Source organism: Macrobrachium rosenbergii, chromosome 19 (genome assembly GCF_040412425.1).
Source record: "Macrobrachium rosenbergii isolate ZJJX-2024 chromosome 19, ASM4041242v1, whole genome shotgun sequence".
NCBI lineage: Eukaryota > Metazoa > Arthropoda > Malacostraca > Decapoda > Palaemonidae > Macrobrachium > Macrobrachium rosenbergii.
The window spans coordinates 6,994,157-7,016,656 of NC_089759.1; the positions used below are offsets into that span (position 1 = coordinate 6,994,157).

Sequence of the window (22,500 nt, forward strand, 5' to 3'; positions counted from 1 at the left end):
ACCTCAAAAGAACCTGGATAAACTAAAACTAAAGTAAACTAAATCACTTAAAAAAACATCAGAGAAACTGTTCAAAAGGTAAATATTCCTGAACCGACAAAGTCTGGAAGAATTAATCCTGAGGGTGTTTGGCTGTGTCATAATGCACTAATAAGCAGAGAAGGGGACTTTCGTATAATGAAATACAAAGAAAGAAGCGAAGCCATACTGCATAGATCTATAGTAGAGTCCAGGGATGAAAGAGGGTAGATTGGTTTGGAAGCGGGCTTCAGGCTGGAGAAAGGCTACGGACAATGCTAGTCTAAGAGAGAGAGAGATAGAGAGAGAGAGAGAGAGAGAGAGAGAGAGAGAGAGAGAGAGAGAGAGAGAGAGAGAGAGCAGGAAAGGAAATTTGGCACGGCTACTAATACGAATTATCGAAGTTTTTAACAGCATCACTGATTAACCTAATAAAAAGTTCATATATGCATCCGAAGGGAGAGAATCTTAGGAAACACGCCCACCACGTTCCTCTCGTCCGGTTCGAGAAGCGAATACTGGTCCCTAAGTTGGTGAGCTAACAGCTCCCACCACTACGCCCCTGTGCTTTCAGAATGCCTTGATCTATCAACATTTTAAAGTTTTGAGAGAGAGAGAGAGAGAGAGAGAGAGAGAGAGAGAGAGAGAGAGAGAGAGAGAGAGAGAGACCTCACTAAGGCTAAGCTGCAGCCTGACACCGTGAACTGGACAGACTCGAATTCACTTCACGGCAATGTACTCGAATCTCAAAACATTCCTCTGCGATTTCAGAATACCTTGACCTATCTAATCTACTGTACATGTTCAAGGTGGGGCAACCAGGTACTGAAAGTGTTTGCATTAGCATTTATGAAGTGAAAACTAAATAACAAGGAAATCTATAGCAACTTTTCCTGTCTCGTCTAAAATTTCTTCCATCTTTATTATTCTATATATGCCTAGAAACATTAATGAGATAACCTCTCTGGAGTTAGATCAAGACAAAGGTCTTCTCTCTATCACTACTTAATTTTACTCTCTTGATTATTTTGTGGCGGTCCTTTGAGATTTCTGTGTGGGAAATATGAAGCTGTCTTTCACTCTTTGTTGTAATGACTTCCACTTCTAGGAATGCTGCAATGAAGTGCAATTATCAGCTTTTGATATATCATACCGGCAATATTCAGCAGCTGGTCAGGCGAGTCTCTGGATATTCAACCTCATTCCTAATGATCCTCTTGAATCCAGTGACCCGCGTGTGAATGAATGATTTCTCAGTATTCCGTTCATTCGTTCATAAGCGAGAAATTAGCTTCAAAAGGATTAAATTAAGCTTGTGAATAGTTATCAAATGGGCCGGTCAAGCAGTCAAATGATAGGAATTACACCAATTTCTAGTCTAGCACTAAAAATATTTTGAAATTCCTAGAAACTGCTACACACCTAGGTTACCATGTAAAAAAAATTCTTTTAGTGATATTGATAATTAAGGGTGGTTATTTTCATTAAAATCTCAGCCTGTTGCTAAATGATTAGGGGATTGCCATCTGGCTCTCTCCACACACCTTACTCTGTCATTTGATTTTGTGCCCTTTTTCACATCCACATTTCTCAGCAACTGGCCACTTCACCCTCTTCAGACTGAGACATATTCAACAGAGAATACTTCTCTAAGGTTACACTTGTGTACAAAATGAGAACCATAATATATTTAACATTCGTTTCCGAATACACTCTGCTTCTTTGTCTCAGTGCTAAGTTTAGCAAACCTCGCTACTTATAATTCCTTTAGCATTTCAATCAGTGAAATTCTTTGAGGCGAGCCTGTCGCCTCCCTCATGGTTAGGCTCCAGGCTTTTTCCTTAAGCTTTCTTTGCCTTGTTCCGGTTAGGCTTTGTTAATATAAGAGCATCAAGTCTATAAGCTATTAAGGAATATAAGACAAACACTGAAAATGGGTTGCAAAAGCTTCGTAGATAAGAATAGAACATTTTCTGTAAAATGGCCTCCACAGTTTAAATGACTTTTGGGGATAAGTTATTAAAATCCTCAGCAACGCAATGTTCGATTATGATAGATTATACCATACAATGAAAAGGAATTCAAGATTAAATAGAAAAGACAAAACTATACATAATCCGCAAAACGTCATCTCTGCTAATACAATGTTCTGGTCTCTGATAATGAAACTTGTCACGTGCATTAGCCCTCCAGTTTCTCAGACAATAATGGTAAGAGTTCTAGGTTAAGCTAACCTGCATTTTACACTTAGTACAACAGATACTGGAGGCTTGCAAAATGCATCGATTACAAAAAGGTAACCTAGAAAAAATTATCACTGCAACGTAATTGATAGGTACCAGCGACTGTGATCATGAAAAACACTTTTTTTTTTTTTGGCTACGTTATCTATTCAATCTTTCAACCAGACACAACCAGCAAACAGAAATTATTCGTCTTAGTGGAAGGTGTGTTTTTTTATGCTCATTTACCTGGAAGCTGTGGCATTTTCTCCACGCCTTTGATTTCCCAGAGTAATTATGCTATGCTCTTACGAAAGGAGAGATACAGAGTTTTCCCCTCTGCTTAATACCTTATCCCATTTTTTTTTTAAAAGTTGAACGAACCCTTTACCTGGTTCTTGACGAAGAGCCATCCCGAAATTTTTAGTTAATTCTTCTTTGGCCCGTAGCCTGTCCTTCCATACAATTGTGGAAAGACAATAAACGCGTTAAAATTCACTACACTTTCAAAACCAACTGGTCTCCTCTTCAGGTGATTACAGTATAATTCAATACAAGAAGGAAAGTTACAAATGTTAAGAGAAAAAAAAATCTTGTGGGTAGACAAACATACAAATAAAAAAACATGCAAACGGACATGGACAAATACACAAAACTTCGGCCAACTCTGCTTTCCGAAGCAAACATCATTTTCAAATGAAAGAGGTGTGGAAGACTCAGTAATAAATCCTATGTCACACTTCCTACCTAAAAGCTAAAGAAGAGGTAAACAAAACATCTCAGAAGGGGCGACTGACAAGACACCAGAGACGCCTAAACCCATCACAGCTTTCCCTAAGAGAGAGAGAGAGAGAGAGAGAGAGAGAGAGAGAGAGAGAGAGAGAGAGAGAGAGAGAGAGAGAGAGACTCTACTTACATCTTCCTCGTCACCCTGTCCTTGTTCTTGCTCCTCCTGCAGGTTCAGGTAATGGAGATTCTCTCGTATTTCACGTAGATAATTAAGGACGACATTACGCTACGGAGTCGACGTTCGTTTCTAACAGAGGTACTGAACTAATTTTTTTACTGCAAGTAGTGCACCTGACAGTAACTACAAACAGCAAGTTTCATCTAGATATGTGCAGAAATAAATGCAAAAAATTGAAATTGGCATTTTCGACTAAAAAGAAATGCTAAGAAATGTCATCTTCAGACTGAAATAACTCAGTAACTATTTGACCTAGGTTATGGACTTTTTTTCTGAAAGTACATGTCATTATTGAAAAAAAATAAGTAGATATATTGCTCTAGGTGCAATAGTTGTGTTCTGGCATGTTACCAAGTTATCCTAGTAAATTTTTCGCAAAAATTTCCCCTCTATTTGGATATTAAAATTGCCTAGAGAGTTAGTTTTCATGCTAAAGGCATTTGCTATCTTACATATTTAGTAAAAAGTGTAAGCTTCAAAACAAGACCAATCCCACCCAAATTGATCAAGAATTGCCCGAGTTATTTCAATAAATGTGACATTATTTTAGCAAAAAAAAAAAAAGGAGAAATCGCGCGTTAAAGTTTATGCTTTAATTCAGACCCTTCCTGCAGAAAGCTAGTGTGTACTATGAACAATTTCTGCATAGACATTGAATAACTATTCATTTTTCATGAAAAAATTGTGTTTCCCTTGGTTTTACTATATACATATGACTCAATTCATGTCAAAGGCTTTTGCCGGTACTTTTGAACCTCACCCCTGGGGCATTCTGGAAACAGTACTACCCTTCCTGCAGAAATCTAGTGTGCACTATGCACAATTTCTGCATAGAAATTGAATAACTATTCATTTTACATGAAAAACAGTGTGTTTCCCTTGGTTTTACTATATATATATATATATATATATATATATATATATATATATATATATATATATATATATATATATATATATATATATATATATATATATATATATATTATATATATATTATATATATATATATATATATATATATATATATATATATATATATATATATATATATATATAATATATATATATATATATATATATGATTCAATACAAGTCAAAGACTTTTGCCGGTACTTTGTACCTCACCCCTGGAGCATTCTGGAAACAGTACTTCGTAGGGAAGTTTTTTTTTTTTTTTTTTTTTACCATGGATGAGCCTCTTCCCTTCCCTCAGCACTGTTTCTAGCCAAGTTTATATGCTCCAGGCATATGCATCATCAGCTCTGGTCTTCTGCTTCTTACGAGGTCTTGACAACCTCACCATCTTTTTCTTTTTTCCGCGCTAGAAATTTTATGACGATCGCTAGAAACAGAGGGCGTCATCATATGATCACAAGATGTAGAAGGCATAAGATGAATAGTAGCAGAATCAGCAGACGAACTAGTATGCAGAGGATGAAGAGTAGGCGTGTCAACAGCCGGCGTGGAGGGCTGTGCGCTATCAGCTGATAGAAGGAGCGGAGGAATCCTCGAATCTCCGTTTTGCTTGATTTCGTTATTCGCGCTAAAACTGCTGTTTAGCTCGCTTCTTTCAAGCAATACTACTCTTTCTTGGTCGTGCCATGGTTACACAATCACTATGTGCAGATAAAACGTAAAAAAAAGCACAAACTAAAAATAAAACCACAATCACCGAGTAAAAGTTGGTGCCACGTATGACATTTCACGTGAGGCTGGCGTTCCTCAGTGGCAGTACTTCAATTCATATTGCCATTCAGTACGATGTTTAGTTACCAATTGATTATTTCTTTTCGAGAAAATAAAATAAATTACAGAGATTTCCAACGAAACTGCGTATGCACAGTATATACGTCGTCACTTACAATGTAAACAAGCACTTCTGTCATTAGATAATTTACAAAAATATTAAAAATAAATACTAAAAACTTCCGTATGACTTTGAAGCTTTAGGACAGTGTTACCAATGCTTTAGGCTGCTTTTTAGCAATATTTCGCTATTTTGAGAAATTTTCGATTTTTTGGGTGTTTGTAGCGTAACGTCGTCCTTAAGTGCTTCTTCCGCCGTCATCTGTAAAAGATGGGTAAATTTAGAGAGAGAGGGACGACAACACAGATAAATTTAGAGAGAGAGGGACACCAAGAATAATAAATTAAGGGAGAGAGGAACAACACGGAGGGAAGGAAGCATTATGAGGGACGTACTTTATTTTCCTTTATTCCTTCCAAGTGAAACATTGAGATATTTTACTAATTTCGTATGAGTCCTTGAAACTCGTTATTCAATCTGATTCACTTCTCTGTTAAAACTTAAATATTTGCCACTGAAAGGATGAGATTCACAGAATTCATAGGACTGAATGTAGTGACGAAATTACGGAGGATTGGAGAAGAGGAGGTTTGTGGAGGAAGATACTTTCTATTAGAATAGTTGGAGAAGATGCACAAAGAAGGCAACCGACCCCTTAGTTTAAAAATAACGGTGGGAATAAAGAAGGTGAAAGATACGTTAGTCTGAAGACAGTGCAAGAGAAGTGAGACTGAAGACAGTGCAAGAGAAGTTAGACTGAAGATAGTGCAAGAGAAGTTAGACTGAAGACAGCGGAAGAGAAGTTAGACTGAAGATAGTGCAAGAGAAGTTAGACTGGAGATAGTTCAAAATAAGTTCGACTGGAGATAATGCAAGATAAGTTAGACTGAAGACAGTGCAAGAGAAGTTAGACTGAAGACAGTGCAAGAGAAGTTAGACTGGAGACAGTGCAAGATAAGTTCGACTGGAGACAGTGCAAGAGAAGTTAGACTGAAGACAGTGCAAGAGAAGTTAGACTGAAGACAGTGCAAGAGAAGTTAGACTGAAGACAGTGCAAGAGACGTTATATTGAAGATAATGCAAGAGAAGTTAGACTGGAGATAGTGCAAGATAAGTTCGACTGGAGATAATGCAAGATAAGTTAGACTGACGACAGTGCAATGTAAGTTAGACTGACGAAAGTGCAAGAGAAGATAGACCGACGACAGTGCAAGAGAAGTTAGACTGAAGACAGCGCAAAATAAGTCTGGCTGAAGACAGTGCAAGAGAAGTTAGACTGAAGACAGTGCAAGAGAAGTTAGATTGAAGATAGTACAAGAGAAGTTAGACTGAAGATAGTGCATGAGAAGTTAGACTGGAGATAATGCAAGATAAGTTCGACAGGAGATAATGCAAGATAAGTTAGACTGACGACAGTGCAAGAGAAGTTAGACTGAAGAAAGTGCAAGGTAAGTTAGACTGAAGAAAGTGCAAGATAAGTTAGACTGAAGATAGTGCAAGATAAGTTAGATTGACGACAGTGCAAGATAGGTTAGACTGGAGACAGTGCAAGATAGATTTGACTGAAGACAGTGCAAGATAAGTCTGGCTGAAGACAGTGCAAGAGGAGTTAGATTGGAGATAGAACAAGATAAGTTAGACTGACGACAGTGCAAAATAAGTTAGACTGGAGACAGTGCAAGACAGATTTGACTGAAGACAGTGCAAGATAAGTCTGGCTGAAGACAGCGCAAGAGGAGTTAGACTGAAGAAAGTGCAAGATAAGTTAGACTGATGACAATGCAAGATAAGTTAGACTGGAGATAGTGCAAGATAGAGTTGACTGAAGACAGTGTAAGATAAGTCTGGCTGAAGACAGTGCAAGATAAGTTAGACTGACGACAGTGCAAGATAAGTTAGACTGACGACAGTGCAAGAAAAGTTACTGAAGAAAGTGCAAGATAAATTAGACTGACAACAGTGCAAGATAATTTAGACTGGAGATAGTGCAAGATAAGTCTGGCTGAAGACAGTGCAATTTAAGTTAGACTGAAATCTCCAACACTCTACTTTTCTCAAGCTCATTATAATAGTTAACTGAAAAAAAGGAAGCAATGCATCCTCAAAAGAAGTGTTACAAATAAAAAAGACTCATAAAATCCAGAAGGCATAAAACCGTCAATGGAAACCCAGCGATACAATAATAATAATAATAATAATAATAATAATAATAATAATAATAATAATAATAATAATAATATTACGAGTTACAACATACGCCAAGAATAACCCAAGATGATCACAATATACACAAATAAACTTTACTACTAGCTCTGATCTATTTTCTGTATCTTCCAATCACACCTAGATGAACTAACAAAGCATATATATTAAAACTATATTAAAGTCTACAATATAATCACAATATTAAAATCTGCCTCTGAGATAAACCAACTATATCGTAACAGGATAAATAAAGAATATCCTTACGGAAATCCTCATAGGGAAAATATAGACAAGAGGGAGAGAGTATATCCTAACAGGATAATAAAGACAAGAGAAAGAAAGTATATCCTAGTAGGGAAAATACACTGTAGACAAGAGGGAATGTATATCCTAACAGGATAAATAGACAAGAGAAAGGAGGTATATTGTACTAGGATAAATAAAAGTATATCCTAATAGGATAAATATAGACAAGAGAAAGAAAGTATATCCTAACAGGAAAAATAAAGACAAGAGACAGTACATCCTGAGAGGATAAACAAAGATAAGAGCAAGAAAGTGTATCCTAATAGGATAAATAAAAGTATATCCTAACAGGAAAAATAAAAACAAGAGAAAGAAAGTATGTCCTACCACGATAAAACAGGAGAAAGTTATTATCATAACAGGATAAGCAAAGACAAGAGAAAGAAAGTATATCCTAACAGGAAAAATAAAGACAAGGGAAGAAAGTACTGTATATCCTAACAGAATGAAAACATGAGAAAGAAAGTGTATCCTAACATGAGAAAGAAAGCATATCCTGCCAGGATAAATAAAGTCAAGAGAAATAAAGAAAGTCATCTTTCAAGTGCGAAAACTTCACGGGGAAAATGATCCCGATTCCCAGACGGGACAACAATGGGATAAGAGTCTAAGGTGTCAGGGCGAAGACGGTCCCACGCGTCATTAAGCCAGGTAATTAAGAAGAATGGCCCGGAAACACCCTCGCCCCCCCCACAAATACGCGAGGACGGAGACCGCGCCTGAGATGGATGGAGAGTGCAGAGAGATCCTAGTGTGTGTCCGGAATGGAAACACCGAGAGAGAGAGAGAGAGAGAAAGAGAGAGAGAAAGAGAGAGAGAGAGAGAGAGAGAGAGAGAGAGAGAGAGAGAGAGAGAGAGAGAGGTAAATAAGTTTAATTCCAACGTCTTGCTAATTTAATTAGAATTACGTAACACTTGCACTTTTGGCCCCCAACATTCGCACCAAAAAGAAGCTACATGAAATTGTTCGGATTTTATCTCTCTCTCTCTCTCTCTCTCTCTCTCTCTCTCTCTCTCTCTCTCAGTATGAGATAAGGAGATGATTGAGGCAGCAGTAAACTGAAGCCAAATCTCGTTTTCCAAATTGCTCGCGTTCAAAAGGGCGAGTCCTTTGCACCGGCTCTGGGGCCTGAAATCCTACGGCGATCATAGGATATAAATACGAATCCCCGCTTCGGCTGATGATGAAGAACTGAAAGCCAAGGATTCCTCCGGGGAGTTTTTGCAAGGGCGTGAGGAACTCGAGAGCTCGTATCTAGGTCAGTTAAAACTGTATTATAGACGGGAGCTGTCCTCTGCAGTAAGCTATCAACGTCCTCATGTATTCATTAGTTTCACTTAGTATAAAAAAATGAGAGAGAGAGAGAGAGAGAGAGAGAGAGAGAGAGAGAGAGAGAGAGAGAGAGAGAGAGAGAGAGAGAGAGAGACTTCGTCTGAGGTTTAATGGAAAAAAATACATAATATTCTCCTTCGTTCTCAGTAGTGAATTTTCAACACTGAGATCCATATTTAAAAATGTTTGAATTCAAGACAATCCAAATATATATAAATAATTCCCTAACGATTCGAAAACTTATTTTTGTGAAGGATTATAAATGGTATAGTCACTGTCAAAATTACTACGTTTAGTATCACTTATTTTCGGGAAAATGTTCCTATACAAGAGTTCAAACAAACCTACGGACAGAGATAAATGAATAACACTAATGTCATACGTATAATGGATTTAAAAAATATATTTTCCCCCATTTTAATTGATTTGAAAAATATTTGCCCCACAGCAAGATTTCAAACAATTTTTTAACCTTCATTAATACTAAAAAAAAAAATTCTGCTCTACATTAACATATTTCAGAAAAAAGTTGTGCCCCACCTTAATAATACTTAAAAATTTGGCCTCACTAATAATACTTAAAAATTTGGCCTCATATTCATATATTTCAGAAAAAAGATTTGCCCCATATTCACGTATTTCAGGAAAAGTTTGTCCCATATCGATGTGCTTCAGGAAAAAAGTTTTGTCCCATATTAAAATATTTCAGAAAAACGTTTTGCCCCATATTAAAATATTTCAGAAAAACGTTTTGCCCCATACTGATATATTTCAGAAAAAAACTTTGCCCCATACTGAATGAAAAAAGTTTTGCCCCATAATATATTTCACAAAAAAAAGCTTTGTCCCATATCGATATACATCAGATTTGGAAAAGAGTTTTGTCCCATATTAATATATTTCAGAAAAAAAGCTTTAGCTCATATCGATATGCTTAAGTAAAAAAGCTTTGCCTCATAATTTACTTCAGAAAAAAGTTTTGCCCCATAACGATAAACTTCAGGAAAAAAGTTTTGCCCCATATTAATACATTTCAGAGAAAAGTTTTGTCCAATTTCTATAGTTCTGAAACTTTTTCTCCATATTAGTAGATTTCAGAAAAAAGCTTTGCCCCATATATTAATATATTTCCGAAAGAATTTTTGCTCCGGGTCCATATACTTCAGAATAAATGTTATTCCCAATTCTAATGTATTTCAGAAAAAGTTGTATCCCATATTAATATATTTCAGAAAAAAGTTTTGCACCACGTTTCAGGGGAGGGGAAAAAAAAGTTTTTCCCCATATTAACAATTTTCAGAAAAAGGCTTTGAACTATATTAAGCAATTCCTACATAATTTGAATAACTATATGAGTGAATGTAGTAAACATGATTTCATTAAGATCTTACCAATCCCTCAGCAATGAGTTCTTGGATAGCGAGCGTCACTCCTTCCTCGTCTCCCGTCTTGTACACGTATAGAGCGAGGTCCAATGGCGTGTATCGCATGTGAGGCTTTGAGAGCTGTAACGAAAAAAATAAATATATGAGTTATTCTTTTACTCAAAGGCTCTTAGGTGTATTTCACTGTAATGAATTCTACATTGTATGGTTGTGTTACATAGCCACACAAACACATACACTACACACACACACACACATGCGTAATCATCGTAATGGAAAGACGAATATAAGCAAGGAAAGTACACAAAAATGTCACATTATGGCAGGATGGATCATTACATGATTCCCCAAACGTTCTTGGAAAATACGTTCGTGAGTTGTATGACAATTTTATTATGTCTTCTCATGATTGACTAGCTTGACACTAATACTTGGCGTCACATTCTTTTCACAGTACTCATTCAATACCGGAATCGAAGAACTCTGATACGAATGAGATGCTAAAAGGATCAATTCAAGATGACAAAAAACTAAACCTTGCAGCTTTAAAGACCCATTTCTAAAATTGACATGAATTCGACGAAATAAAAAAAAAATCCTTTGAAAATAAGGGCGAATATTATCTTCATCTGACGTGCAGTCATTTAACAGATCATAAGCCCATAATAATCTGATTGACATCTACTGATTAAATGAAAAACTGCAAAATTTATGTAACATTATTAGAGAGAGAGAGAGAGAGAGAGAGAGAGAGAGAGAGAGAGAGAGAGAGAGAGAGAGAGAGAGAGAGAGAGATCTGAAATCTTTCCAAGACTAGTTATGAAGCAATGTCAGTGTTTTTATTTGTCAGAGAGAGAGAGAGAGAGAGAGAGAGAGAGAGAGAGGTGATCTGAAATCTTTCCATAAATAGTCATGGAGCAATGTCAGTGTTTTATTTCATTTATTTATTTATTTATTTATTTATTTAGAGAGAGAGAGAGAGAGATGATTTGAGATCTTCCAAAAATAGTCATGAAGCAATGTCAGTGTTTTTATTCGTGCCGATTTGAGTTGTTTTCCCCAGGTTAACTTAAAGTCAGCTAACAAGAGAAACTCATAACTCTTGACGCAAACAAGAACTATTTTCAGCTTCTAAAGCCTCATAAAGAGTGTGCCTTTTGTTCGTTCTTTTCTATTTTATTTGCTGCTTTTTTTTATTCGAAGTCTGCAGGATTCACTTACTCCAGTTTTTCGTATGGTAATACACACACACACACACACACTTTTATTTGCTGCTTTTTAATGCAGGGTGCAGGATTCACTTATACTATTTTTACGTCATGTGAAAAACACACACACATATATCCGTGTGGTAATATACACACACGCGCGCGCGCTTACATATACATACACACACACACACACACACTTTTATTTGCTGCTTTTGTATTTACCCTGTCGGATACACGTACTCTATCTTTACGTCAGGTAAAACACACACACACACACACACACACACACACACATATATATATATATATATATATATATATATATATATATATATATATATATATATATATATGTATACAAAAGCAATATACAATTAAGGCAAATGAAATAATATAAGGCTATACATATATATATATATATATATATATATATATATATATATATATATATATATATATATATATATATATATATATATTCGTACATATTTTATGAATTTAATTTCTGAATTTCTCAAAATCACGACGCCGAAATGAACTCTCCTCCTAAAGGTCTTTGTCGTCAAAATTTGTCACACATTTTTGAATTACCGGGATAAAAAAAAAAAGGAATGTTACGAATTCAATTTTTGTATCTCCCAAAATCATGACGACGCCGAAATGAACTCTCTTCCTGGAGGTCTTTGTCGTCAAAATATCTGTCACACGACTTCTTTCACTGGGTCGTTCTTGCTCAGACAAGCGCTCTGGTCTCGTGAATGGCTTTACGCAGAGTATACGACAATGAGTTTTTGGCTGCGAGAGCCGCGACAGCTTCGAGAACGAGCTCACAATGACGGAACGGCAAGTCCATTCAGAGCCCACGGTTTGCGGATGTCATTTCTTACACAAACAAGATTGGAAGGTTCGTACGTCATTAGCAGAGCGAATAGAATATTGGCTACGACTGCTCTTCCGGGCATGCTCAGATGACATTCTTGCTGTTGGTAAGTCATGAGATTCTTTTCTTTCATTTCATCCTTCTTTTTCTTTTAACTTATGAATCCATGATTAGTTTTCTTTCGCAACTATAATATATAACCATTTTCTGCAAAACCAATTTTCCCATCTCAGTGGTAAAAATACTTCCAAGTGCCAATTTTACTGCCCTGTATCCAAACATTCGAGGAAACCAAGTTGATAGGAATTTGCATTTTATAACAAGAGTTTAACGTTATAGCGATTTTTCTCTTTGACACACCAACAATTTCTTTTGCAACGCTAATCACATTAGCTCGTAAAGGAAGTTTTATTGGAACTTATTCGACATTCTGGTCAGATGTTTGCTGAAAAACGGGGTTAATATTCTTGTGAGTACTTGTATTCAATCCGCTTGTAAACATACACAAGATTCGAGGAAATGGTACTTTCATATTCCTTTGAAAATATTAGCTAAGAATAACAGTCATTTTAAACAGAACTTTAATTACGCTGCAGAGAACCTCAAGTAATGCATACGGGGCACTGACGGCGTCGCCCCCCCTACGGGGTCACTATGGTAATGAATAACTGAGGCATACTTCTTAGCTGTTATACCCTGACTTCTACGGAATCCCGATATAAAATGGTGGGATGCCTTTGAAAGGTTTCTTAAAGCAACGTGAGCCTCCTCGTGAACAAGTGCGTCATTGGAATTTGTTCTATATGCTGGGAATTTAAATTCTCCTCCAATTACAGAAAATAAGGGTTTTCAGAAACGCACAGAAGATGACAATCTGCCTTCATAGCCTTGGAATCGTCAGATTTAAGCTATAGTATGGCAATATGCTCGTGTTTTCAGGCTACAGTATGGCAATATGCTCGTGTTTTCAGGCTACAGTATGGCAATATGCTCGTGTTTTCAAGCTAGAGTATGGCACTATGCTCGTGTTTTCTAGCTAGAGTATGGCAATATGCTCGCGTTTTCAAGCTAGAGTATGGCACTATGCTCGTGTTTTCTAGTTAGAGTATGGCAATATGCTCGCGTTTTCAAGCTAGAGTATGGCACTATGCTCGTGTTTTCTAGTTAGAGTATGGCAATATGCTCGTGTTTTCAAGCTATAGCATGGCAGTACTCGTGTTGTCAGGCTATAGTATGGCAATATGCTCGTGCTTTCAGGGAGAGGTAGCATTCTTTAGACATTTCACTTTATACTTGACGCTAAATGTATTACTTCAAAGTTTTAGAAGTATGCCAGGCATATCATATTGGAATTGGAATGTAAAATTTAGGCCAAAGGACAAGTGCTAGGACCTATGAGGTCATTCAGTGATGAAAATAATGTTGAAACAGTTGTTAGGAGAGGGTGGAAAGTAAGAGGGAAGAAAGAGAATATGAAAGGAGGTAGAGTAAAAGGAATGAAAGGGGTTGCTTGCAGTAAGGGCGAATGTTTACACATTGTGAATTACGAAATCAGGAAGGGGGAAACAAAGGAAACAAGTAAAAACTACGCAGAAGTTTCTTCGGCGGAATCGAGTTTTCTGTACAGCCGCTACAGCGTATAGTCAAGGCCATCGAAAATGGATCCATTTTCGGTGGTCTCGGTATAATGCTGTATGAGCCGCGGTCCATGAAACTTAAACCACGGCCCGGTGGTGGCCTATCCTATATCGTTGCCAGAAGCACGATTATGGCTAAATTTAACCTTAATTAAAATAAAAACTACTAAGGTTAGAGGGTTGCAATTCGGTATGTTTGATGATTGGAGGGTGAATGATCAACATACCAATTTGCAGCCCTCTAGCCTCAGTGGTTTTTAAGATCTGAGGGCGGACAGAATAAAGTACGGACGGACAGACAAAGCCGGCGCAATAGTTTTCTTTCACAGTAAACTAAAAATGTGTATTATGCCTTTGCCACGCCCTAAGACACAGCTAATAGAGATTCTGACAAAAAATAATCCGAATTTCTATATCACTACATACACATTGGTAGTTAAAAAAATTATAAATAAAAAACGAATGGTCGGATCTAAGCGTGTTAGATGTCTTCAGCATCAGAGTAAAACATTTCTTGTTTACAGAAAGTAAACTGATAAACAATTAACGGAGAGAGAGAGAGGAGAGAGAGAGAGAGAGAGAGAGAGAGAGAGAGAGAGAGAGAGAGAGAGAGAGAGAGAGAGAGAGAGAGACTTTGCCACGATCAGAAATATCACCTAAAACTTCTCCGGAGTTTTTCCTTATAAGCATCATCTTGGATGTCCAATTAACTTATAACACCGACATTCTATCTTTCTTTTTTTTCTTTACTTCTCCTTTTTCGGCGATAAGATTACCAGATATTTTTAGGTGGCGATGATGAGGCGTGAGAAAATACTTACTGCGATTTATGAGTCTAGTGTCTGGAGAGATTTTTTCTTTCATCTGCGGGTTTTTTCTTGTTCTTAAATACTGATTCTAAGGAATGGATTAGAGATTTTTTTTTGGGAAAGCGTGTCTATCTTACCTGAGGATCAAACGGCCACTATTCACACAAAGGATGAACGTATAAAGCTTTTTTTTTTTTTTTTTTTTTTTTTTTTTTTTTTTCGTCAACGTTCTCAAGCAGAAAATGCAATGGTCTGAAATGGCAGGAATTGAAGAACCAAAGATATCTTTGGAAATCGGACTTCAGAGAAAAGTTTCCGAAAGACTTGGGGAGAGAGAAAACGATGGTGAAATTCAGACTAACACAGGTCTCTCTCTCTCTCTCTCTCTCTCTCTCTCTCTCTAGATATATATATATATAAAATAATGAATGTATATATATGCACAGACATATATAAATATCAATTATACATATATATTTATATATTTATATATATAAATATCTACATATATTCATACATATAGATATTTATAAACGAATAAATAAATAAATATATATACCTATATATATATATATGTATATATATTATATGCACACAAACACATAACATAAATATATATTAAGTTACATACCTCCTTTTCCAGCTCCATTTATATACAAATAATGAAAGAAACTAAAAGCCTACAGGTTTCATTCAATACTAATTCTTCTCTCCTGGGGAACCCTACATCAATCTGACATTTCATTGGAAGGCTTTGCTTTCTTCTCGGTTAGAACAAAATGGAGATTATCTTAACTAAACCGATCATCATCTCCCTCTCGCTGAAAATGGGGCCATAGAAATCAGTATTCCATAAATTAATAAAATATCAGTTATGGAAATATCAACTAATGCGATCCATCTTTACCTGTGAGTTCCAGAAAGGCAAAGAAACCTTTTTAGAAAATTGGAAAAGAACGAAGTGCAGATAATCCCCATCCAGTGCTGCTTTTAGCCTGAATAGGAATATATACACAAGAGCACACATACTTATATCTATCTACCTATCTATCAATATATATACAAATATATATATATATATATATATATATATATATATATATAGATATATATATATATATACTGTATATATATGTAAAATGATTCAAGTTTACAAGGACACCTGGTGTTTGGATACAAAACGCCACATTGAAAACTGACACAAAAGCTATGAATCGCGACCAGTTTCGTCTATTTAACGAGGGCATCTTCAAGGCGACTGATAAAGAGTGGAAGATATTTACAGCATATATGCTAGGATGACATACACCCAGCTGAAAAAGTTTTTTATATTTTTCATAACAGAACAGAGGCCCACACCAATAAATGCTATTTAAAGTCAACAATAACAAGAGAGATTTCGAAATTTTTCTCCTCTACAAGAGAGAGAGAGAGAGAGAGAGAGAGAGAATTTACACTCGACTATAATTAAAGACGAAGAAAATGGATGACCTGATGATTAAACGTGTATTAACAAATGAAAAATATGTAGATTTTTCGTATAACCACCATTATTATCGATTCCATTATCCAATTTCCTGGGCACAGAAAATTCCCGGGTAGTAAGGGCATGAGACATGTTTTTTCTGATCTTCAAAGCTGTCTCTTCTCTTTCTTTGGCCAGACACCCACGCAAGCGAGAATGCTATTACTTTCCTTCTCTATATTGCGACAAATGGGAAATGTCTGGTTGTCACTGGTTTTAGCCTCCTCAGGTATTTACTGGGAATTTGCTCACACCAAGGAGTCCACAACCCTCTAATTGGTGCTCCTCTGTATCTTAAACCAATGGAACTTCCTAGGTTAGGAATATTTACGCTATGCCGCTTACTACCAACACAGTGACAGTTCTAAGTAAATACACTGACTTGAGATATGTAGGCTGTCACTGGACTATAAAAAAAAAGAGGCTCATTTGCCATTTAGCATTTCCTCTCCAAAAGGATTCACAACCATCCGCTAGGATCTCTTTTGCTTTGGAATGCATACCATTAGAATCTAAAGCCATTAGCAGGGAAAAAATAGTATACCTTCGTTTTACCAGACCACTGAGCTGATTAACAGCTCTCCTATGGCTGGCCCGAAGGATTAGACTTATTTTACGTGACTAAGAACCAATTGGTTACTTAGCAACGGGACCTACAGCTTATTGTGGAATCCGAACCACATTATAGCGAGAAATGAATTTCTATCACCAGAAATAAATTCCTCTAACTCTTCATCAGCCGGTCGGTGGAATTGAACTCCGGCCCATCGAGTGACAGTCTGAAGCTCAACCGACTCAGCCAACGGAGGGCATCATTAGCAGGGAAGTATGCATATATATATATATATATATATATATATATATATATATATATATATATATATATATATATTTTTTATAATGCATAAAATAAATAGCATATTCACAAAAGATATTATTTGGGAACTCAACGCCCTACTCATAAGAGAGAGAGAGAGAGAGAGAGAGAGAGAGAGAGAGAGAGAGAGAGAGAGAGAGAGAGAGAGAGAGAGAGAGAGCAAGCCAACACACAGACTTGATCGAATCGCCCTCGGGAATAAAAATATCTTTGATGTATTGTTCCAGGGAATTATAGTCCATCTTTCTCATGTATGTCAATGGTATCCTGCCGTTGACAGTTTTAGCTCAAACACAATTTTCAAAGTTTTGCAGTTCGCGAAGCTTTATGAACACTCAGGTACCCAAAACATCTTTTGTGTCTTTTACACAGGAGCCAAACATTGTTCTCATTTCTAATACGGACTCGATTAATCTTTACTTTCTTTTCCTTTACATATTTTTAGCATGTTTATTTCACTATCGAGTTTTGCAGCAAGAAGAGATTTTCATTTTCCTGTATATAAGTAAAATGAAAGATAATTACTAAAAAGTATACAATCCCTTAAATGGCTTTCATTTTTACTTGAAGGAATATGCAAAGTCTTGACGTAAAAGGAAGTGAACATAAGCAAGAAAAAATTACTAATAATGGGACGAAATTAAAACTTTATTAAAGTTTTTATCGAAGTAATCCTTCTTCCTATGAATTTCTAAGCTAGTTCGGATTTTTTTTATATATAACTAGCTGACCAACCCGGCGCTGCCCGGGAAACTCTGAATGACGACCAATACACACACTCTCTCTCTCTCTCTCTTTCTCCTCCCTAACAGCCACTCTACTCTCTCTCTCTTTCTTTCTTCTGCCTAACACCCCCTCTACTGTCTCTCTTACTTCCTCTCCCTCTCTCTCTACCCAACTCTCCCTCATTCTTTCCCTCTTTCTCCTCCTTAACACCCTCTCTCTCTCACTTCCTCTCCCTCTCCCTCTTTCTCTCTCACTCACTCTCTCCATTTCCTGTTAGGATGGTTGCTTCAATTACATTGCCCAGCATTTTTGACATTTTATAATTCACCCCTTCTCACCCCCAATTCCTATCAGGGCTGAACTTGGACTTGAAGGGCATCGGGAGTGTCACCATTCATCTCAGCGACCTCGAAAACTAGGGGGTTACAAACTAATGTCTGTCGTTTTCAGTTATTTTTACATGTCACCCCCTTCCCAGCCCCACCCCCTTTGATGCCGGTGATGTCTTGCCCTCACAGTATTCTTTTCCAAATAGTAAGTCATATGTATACCGAAATGAGGTATGGTAAATTCGTACAGTTTATTTAGTTACAAAGTCTATGGGCAGAACCAGCCCCGTTTCAGGGAAGCCCTTCCCACCTCCACCCCCTTTAGTGCCTTTTGGTACTACTGATGTCTTACCCCCACAGTATTCTTTTCCAGATAATAATTAATTTTGTATACCAACTTTGGTAGAAATTGCTCAGTGCGTTTCAGAGATATGCTGGAACATAAACACACGCACACACATATACATATATCCATTTATAAATATATATATATAATATACATATATATATATATATATATATATATATATATATATATATATATATATATATATATATATATATATATATATATATATATTAATTGCACAAGCCAGAATGTAGATGGAAAACTCTGATTAACCTATGGTGCTCGTACCATGTAATTTGAGAGAGAGAGAGAGAGAGAGAGAGAGAGAGAGAGAGAGAGAGAGAGAGAGAGAGAGAGAGAGAGAGAGAGATTCTAGGTATATTTCACTGACCGTTCAAAATTCCCATGCGCTTTTATACGCGATATCGAAATGAAAACCCCGATTCACTTTGTGTTTCTACTCTATAAACCGCAAAAAATCGGATTTACCCCAAAAAATCGACCGCCCCTACATGCAGCCATCCGAACGGAAGGCACCCACGCCAAAACTCTGCCTGGATTTAAAAATAAAAATAAACAAATAAAACAGCTGCGGAAGGGTGCATTTTAATCCCCCAAGCTTTACCAGTTTCCGGGAAGAACTAGACAATCGAATTCAGTTTACAGATTTTATATATTTTTTTAAAGTTTTCTCAAGACACGAAGATACAAATCAGGTCAGAATTTGTAATCTGATAAATTCTGAGTTTTCTTTTCATGAAATTTATGCTGCCAAGCCTAGCTACTGGAGCACTTTTGGGCACTGAGCGCTTAAGACAGTGAAACGAGGGGGTTAAAGTGGTTGGAAAGCAAGATACAGAAATCCAGTACAGAAATGAGATGCAGTACAGGGGCCTAAAGGCAGAACTTGGAGAAAACCCCACATCTGCACTAAGAAGTAATAGTAAAAGGGGGTGGACAGCAAAATTGAAGAAAGGGAGCGGGCATGGGGACTAAAAGTAAACAAAATAATAAAAGTACCGATATTCATGTTTAAATTCATTAAAATAGTTGTACACGAGTAAGCCTGGCATAACTTCTCATGGACATACGTGACTGGTTCGCTTATTCTTTCGTTAAAGTGACTTTAAAAGATTAATAAAACGAACACCTTTTGAACAGCGTAGACAAATTATCCTTTGCAGAGGAATGTAAGGGATCCGGTCCCTTCATAGTTATTGTAAAATACCCTGAGCGCGCCTACCTGCTCTCCAAAATTAAAGTGTTCTGCATGGACGAACATCCTCAATAACAGGACACGAATGTGCAAAACATGTTTGTAACGTCCTTATATATTAAAAAAAAAATATGTCAAAAGTCACGTGGAGTAAAAAAAAAAAAAAAAAAAAAAATATGCAAAGTCTTCCCAGACAATGCGTTCGAATTTTCTATACAGCGTACTGTATAACACTGTTTGAAACTCTAAGCCACGGCCCATGAAACTCTCACCCGCGGCCCATGAAACTTTCAGCCACAGCCCGGTGGTGGCATGTGTTGTTGGCACCTGTATCGCTGCCAGACGCACAATCATGGCTAACTTTAACCTTAAATGAAATAAAAACTACTGAGGCTAGAGGGCTGCAATTTGGCATGTTTGATGATTGGAGGGTGGAGGACCAACATACCAATTTGCAGCCCTACAGCCTCAGTAATTTTTAAGATCTGAGGACGGACAGGAAAAAGGCGGACGGACAGACACATAGCCACCTCAATAGTTTTCTTTTACAGAAAACTAAAAAGGGGAATGTGCAAAGTCTTCACAGATAATTCCTTAAAGTCAGCCAAATGTTTGGGTGTTAGGAAGTGAAAATAAGCAAGATGCAAATTATCATTAATGCGAAGAAATAATAACTGAAATTAAAATTTTCATCCAAATACACCCTCTTCCTACGAATTTCTAAGCTAGTCCAGATTTTTTTTTTTTATATATATAATTTGTTGTACAAGACAGAATGCACATGAGAAATCTGATTAACCTATGATGCTTGTAACATGTAACGAGAGAGAGAGAGAGAGAGAGAGAGAGAGAGAGAGAGAGAGAGAGAGAGAGAGAGAGAGAGAGAGAGTCTATGTATATTTCAGTGTCAAAAATCACATGGAGTAAAAAACAAGTAAAAGATGCTCCGAAGTTTCTTCGGCGCAATCGAGTTTTCTGTACAGCTTATAATCAAGGCCACCGAAAACAGATCTATCTTTCAGTGGTCTCGGTATAATGCTGTATGAGCCGCGGCCCGGTGGTGGCATGTCCTATATCGTTGCCAGCCGCACGATTATGGCTAACTTTAACCTTAAATAAAATAAAACTACTGAGGCTGGAGGGCTGCAATTTGGTATGTTTGATGATTGAAGGGTGGATGATCAACATACCAATTTGCAGCCCTTTAGCCTCAGTAGTTTTTAAGATCTGAGGGCGGACAGAAAGAGTGCGGGCGGACAGACAAAGGTCAAAACAGGGACGGTTCAACCGGTGTTCTCATGCCTCAGTTGTGACATATGACTTATAACCTTACGTTTGGATTCCTTTGATTGCTGGTGCATTCAAGCACAAGGCCCTACCCTTCTCTAATTACGGATGACAATCTGTAATTCATTGCATTTGGTCTGTTCTAATTATTGTTATTTGTTATCGACTCTATTGCTTCATTGATCATATGTTGCAATTAATTTCGGTATTTACAATCAGTTATGTTTATTTCTATTTGACTGGGAATCGTATGTAATCATTTCTACTTTTTTCCCCAAATATTTAGGGGACGATTGCTGTGCAAGTTCATGGGTGATTCCATAATTATAACTACTTATTATGAAGAACAACAATTAATGCTTAACAAGAGAGAGAGAGAGAGAGAGAGAGAGAGAGAGAGAGAGAGAGAGAGAGAGTTACGCAGCTACACCCTGCTGGTGAAAGTATGACGTCCGTAGATGGCACTCACGATATTTGCTGAAAACTAGAGAGAGAGAGAGAGAGAGAGAGAGAGAGAGAGAGAGAGAGAGAGAGAGAGAGAGAGAGAGAGAGAGAATAACAGTAAGCAGTAACATGGAATCCAGCCAGTGCCGTCTTGGAAACTATGCTGGAATGACAGCAAATCGAAAACGACGCTTTAGTAACCTACATGAAAGGTACTGTTCTGGCAGTGGTCGGAAGTAGCTCACCATTTACTTTGTTTCAGTGAATAAACATTCACGTATTTCAAATATTAAAAGTTGGAAAAAAAACAGAAACATGAATTCAAGATTAAAAATGTAATGTTTCTTATCTATCTATCTGTTATTGATAAAAAAAACTATCTGTTATTGGTGCAAAAAGAAACTCAAAGTTGAACAAAGACACGTGAAACAAAGGAAGAAAGGGCCCTTCTCACATGGAAAGTGAATGAAAAAAAGCAGCCTTTGAGAACTCAGCCTTAGATCTTCTAACCTTGATGCCTTCAAAAGGCTTTTGTAGACGTTCCAGGCTTCCGCCTCCTGGACATCTTGATTATGATCCGTGTTGAATTTCGGGCTTTATCGCATTTCAGCGAAAAAGGGAATCATTTCTTAGCCACAAAGCCCCGAATCTGATTTGAGACGGCTGAGAAAACGTAGGATTCTTCGTCAAATCTTACTTGGGACAAACAGACGAGGAAATTCGAGTTGCATTATCGGACAAAACATGAAATTGACAAGAGCGAACGTTTCTTCTGTGGTCCTACAAATCTCTGATTCCACGGAGCTGCACTTCAAACAATACTATTATTAATATTATTATTATTATTATTTAGAAGATAAATGCTATTCATATCGTACAAGCCCACAGGGGCCACTGACTTGAAATTCAAGTTACCAAAGAATATGGTGTTCATTAGAAAGAAGTAACAGAAGGTAAAGGGAAA

The 22,500-nt window shown here is 37.0% G+C and overlaps 1 protein-coding gene across 2 annotated transcripts in view; it reads right to left on the reverse strand.

The window, feature by feature from the left end:
* Positions 1–22,500, reverse strand: part of LOC136848611 (uncharacterized) — a 272,631-nt gene that overhangs the window by 6,005 nt on the left and 244,126 nt on the right. The window contains exons 7-9 of one of the 2 annotated variants that reach the window (XM_067120992.1): positions 10,253–10,366; positions 5,256–5,278; positions 3,157–3,238 (exon numbers count right to left, since the gene is read on the reverse strand). In XM_067120992.1, coding sequence (XP_066977093.1) covers positions 3,157–3,238; positions 5,256–5,278; positions 10,253–10,366 — 219 coding nt within the window. The remainder of the gene's footprint in view (positions 1–3,156; positions 3,239–5,255; positions 5,279–10,252; positions 10,367–22,500) is intronic. The other variant, XM_067120993.1, reaches the window with a different exon arrangement.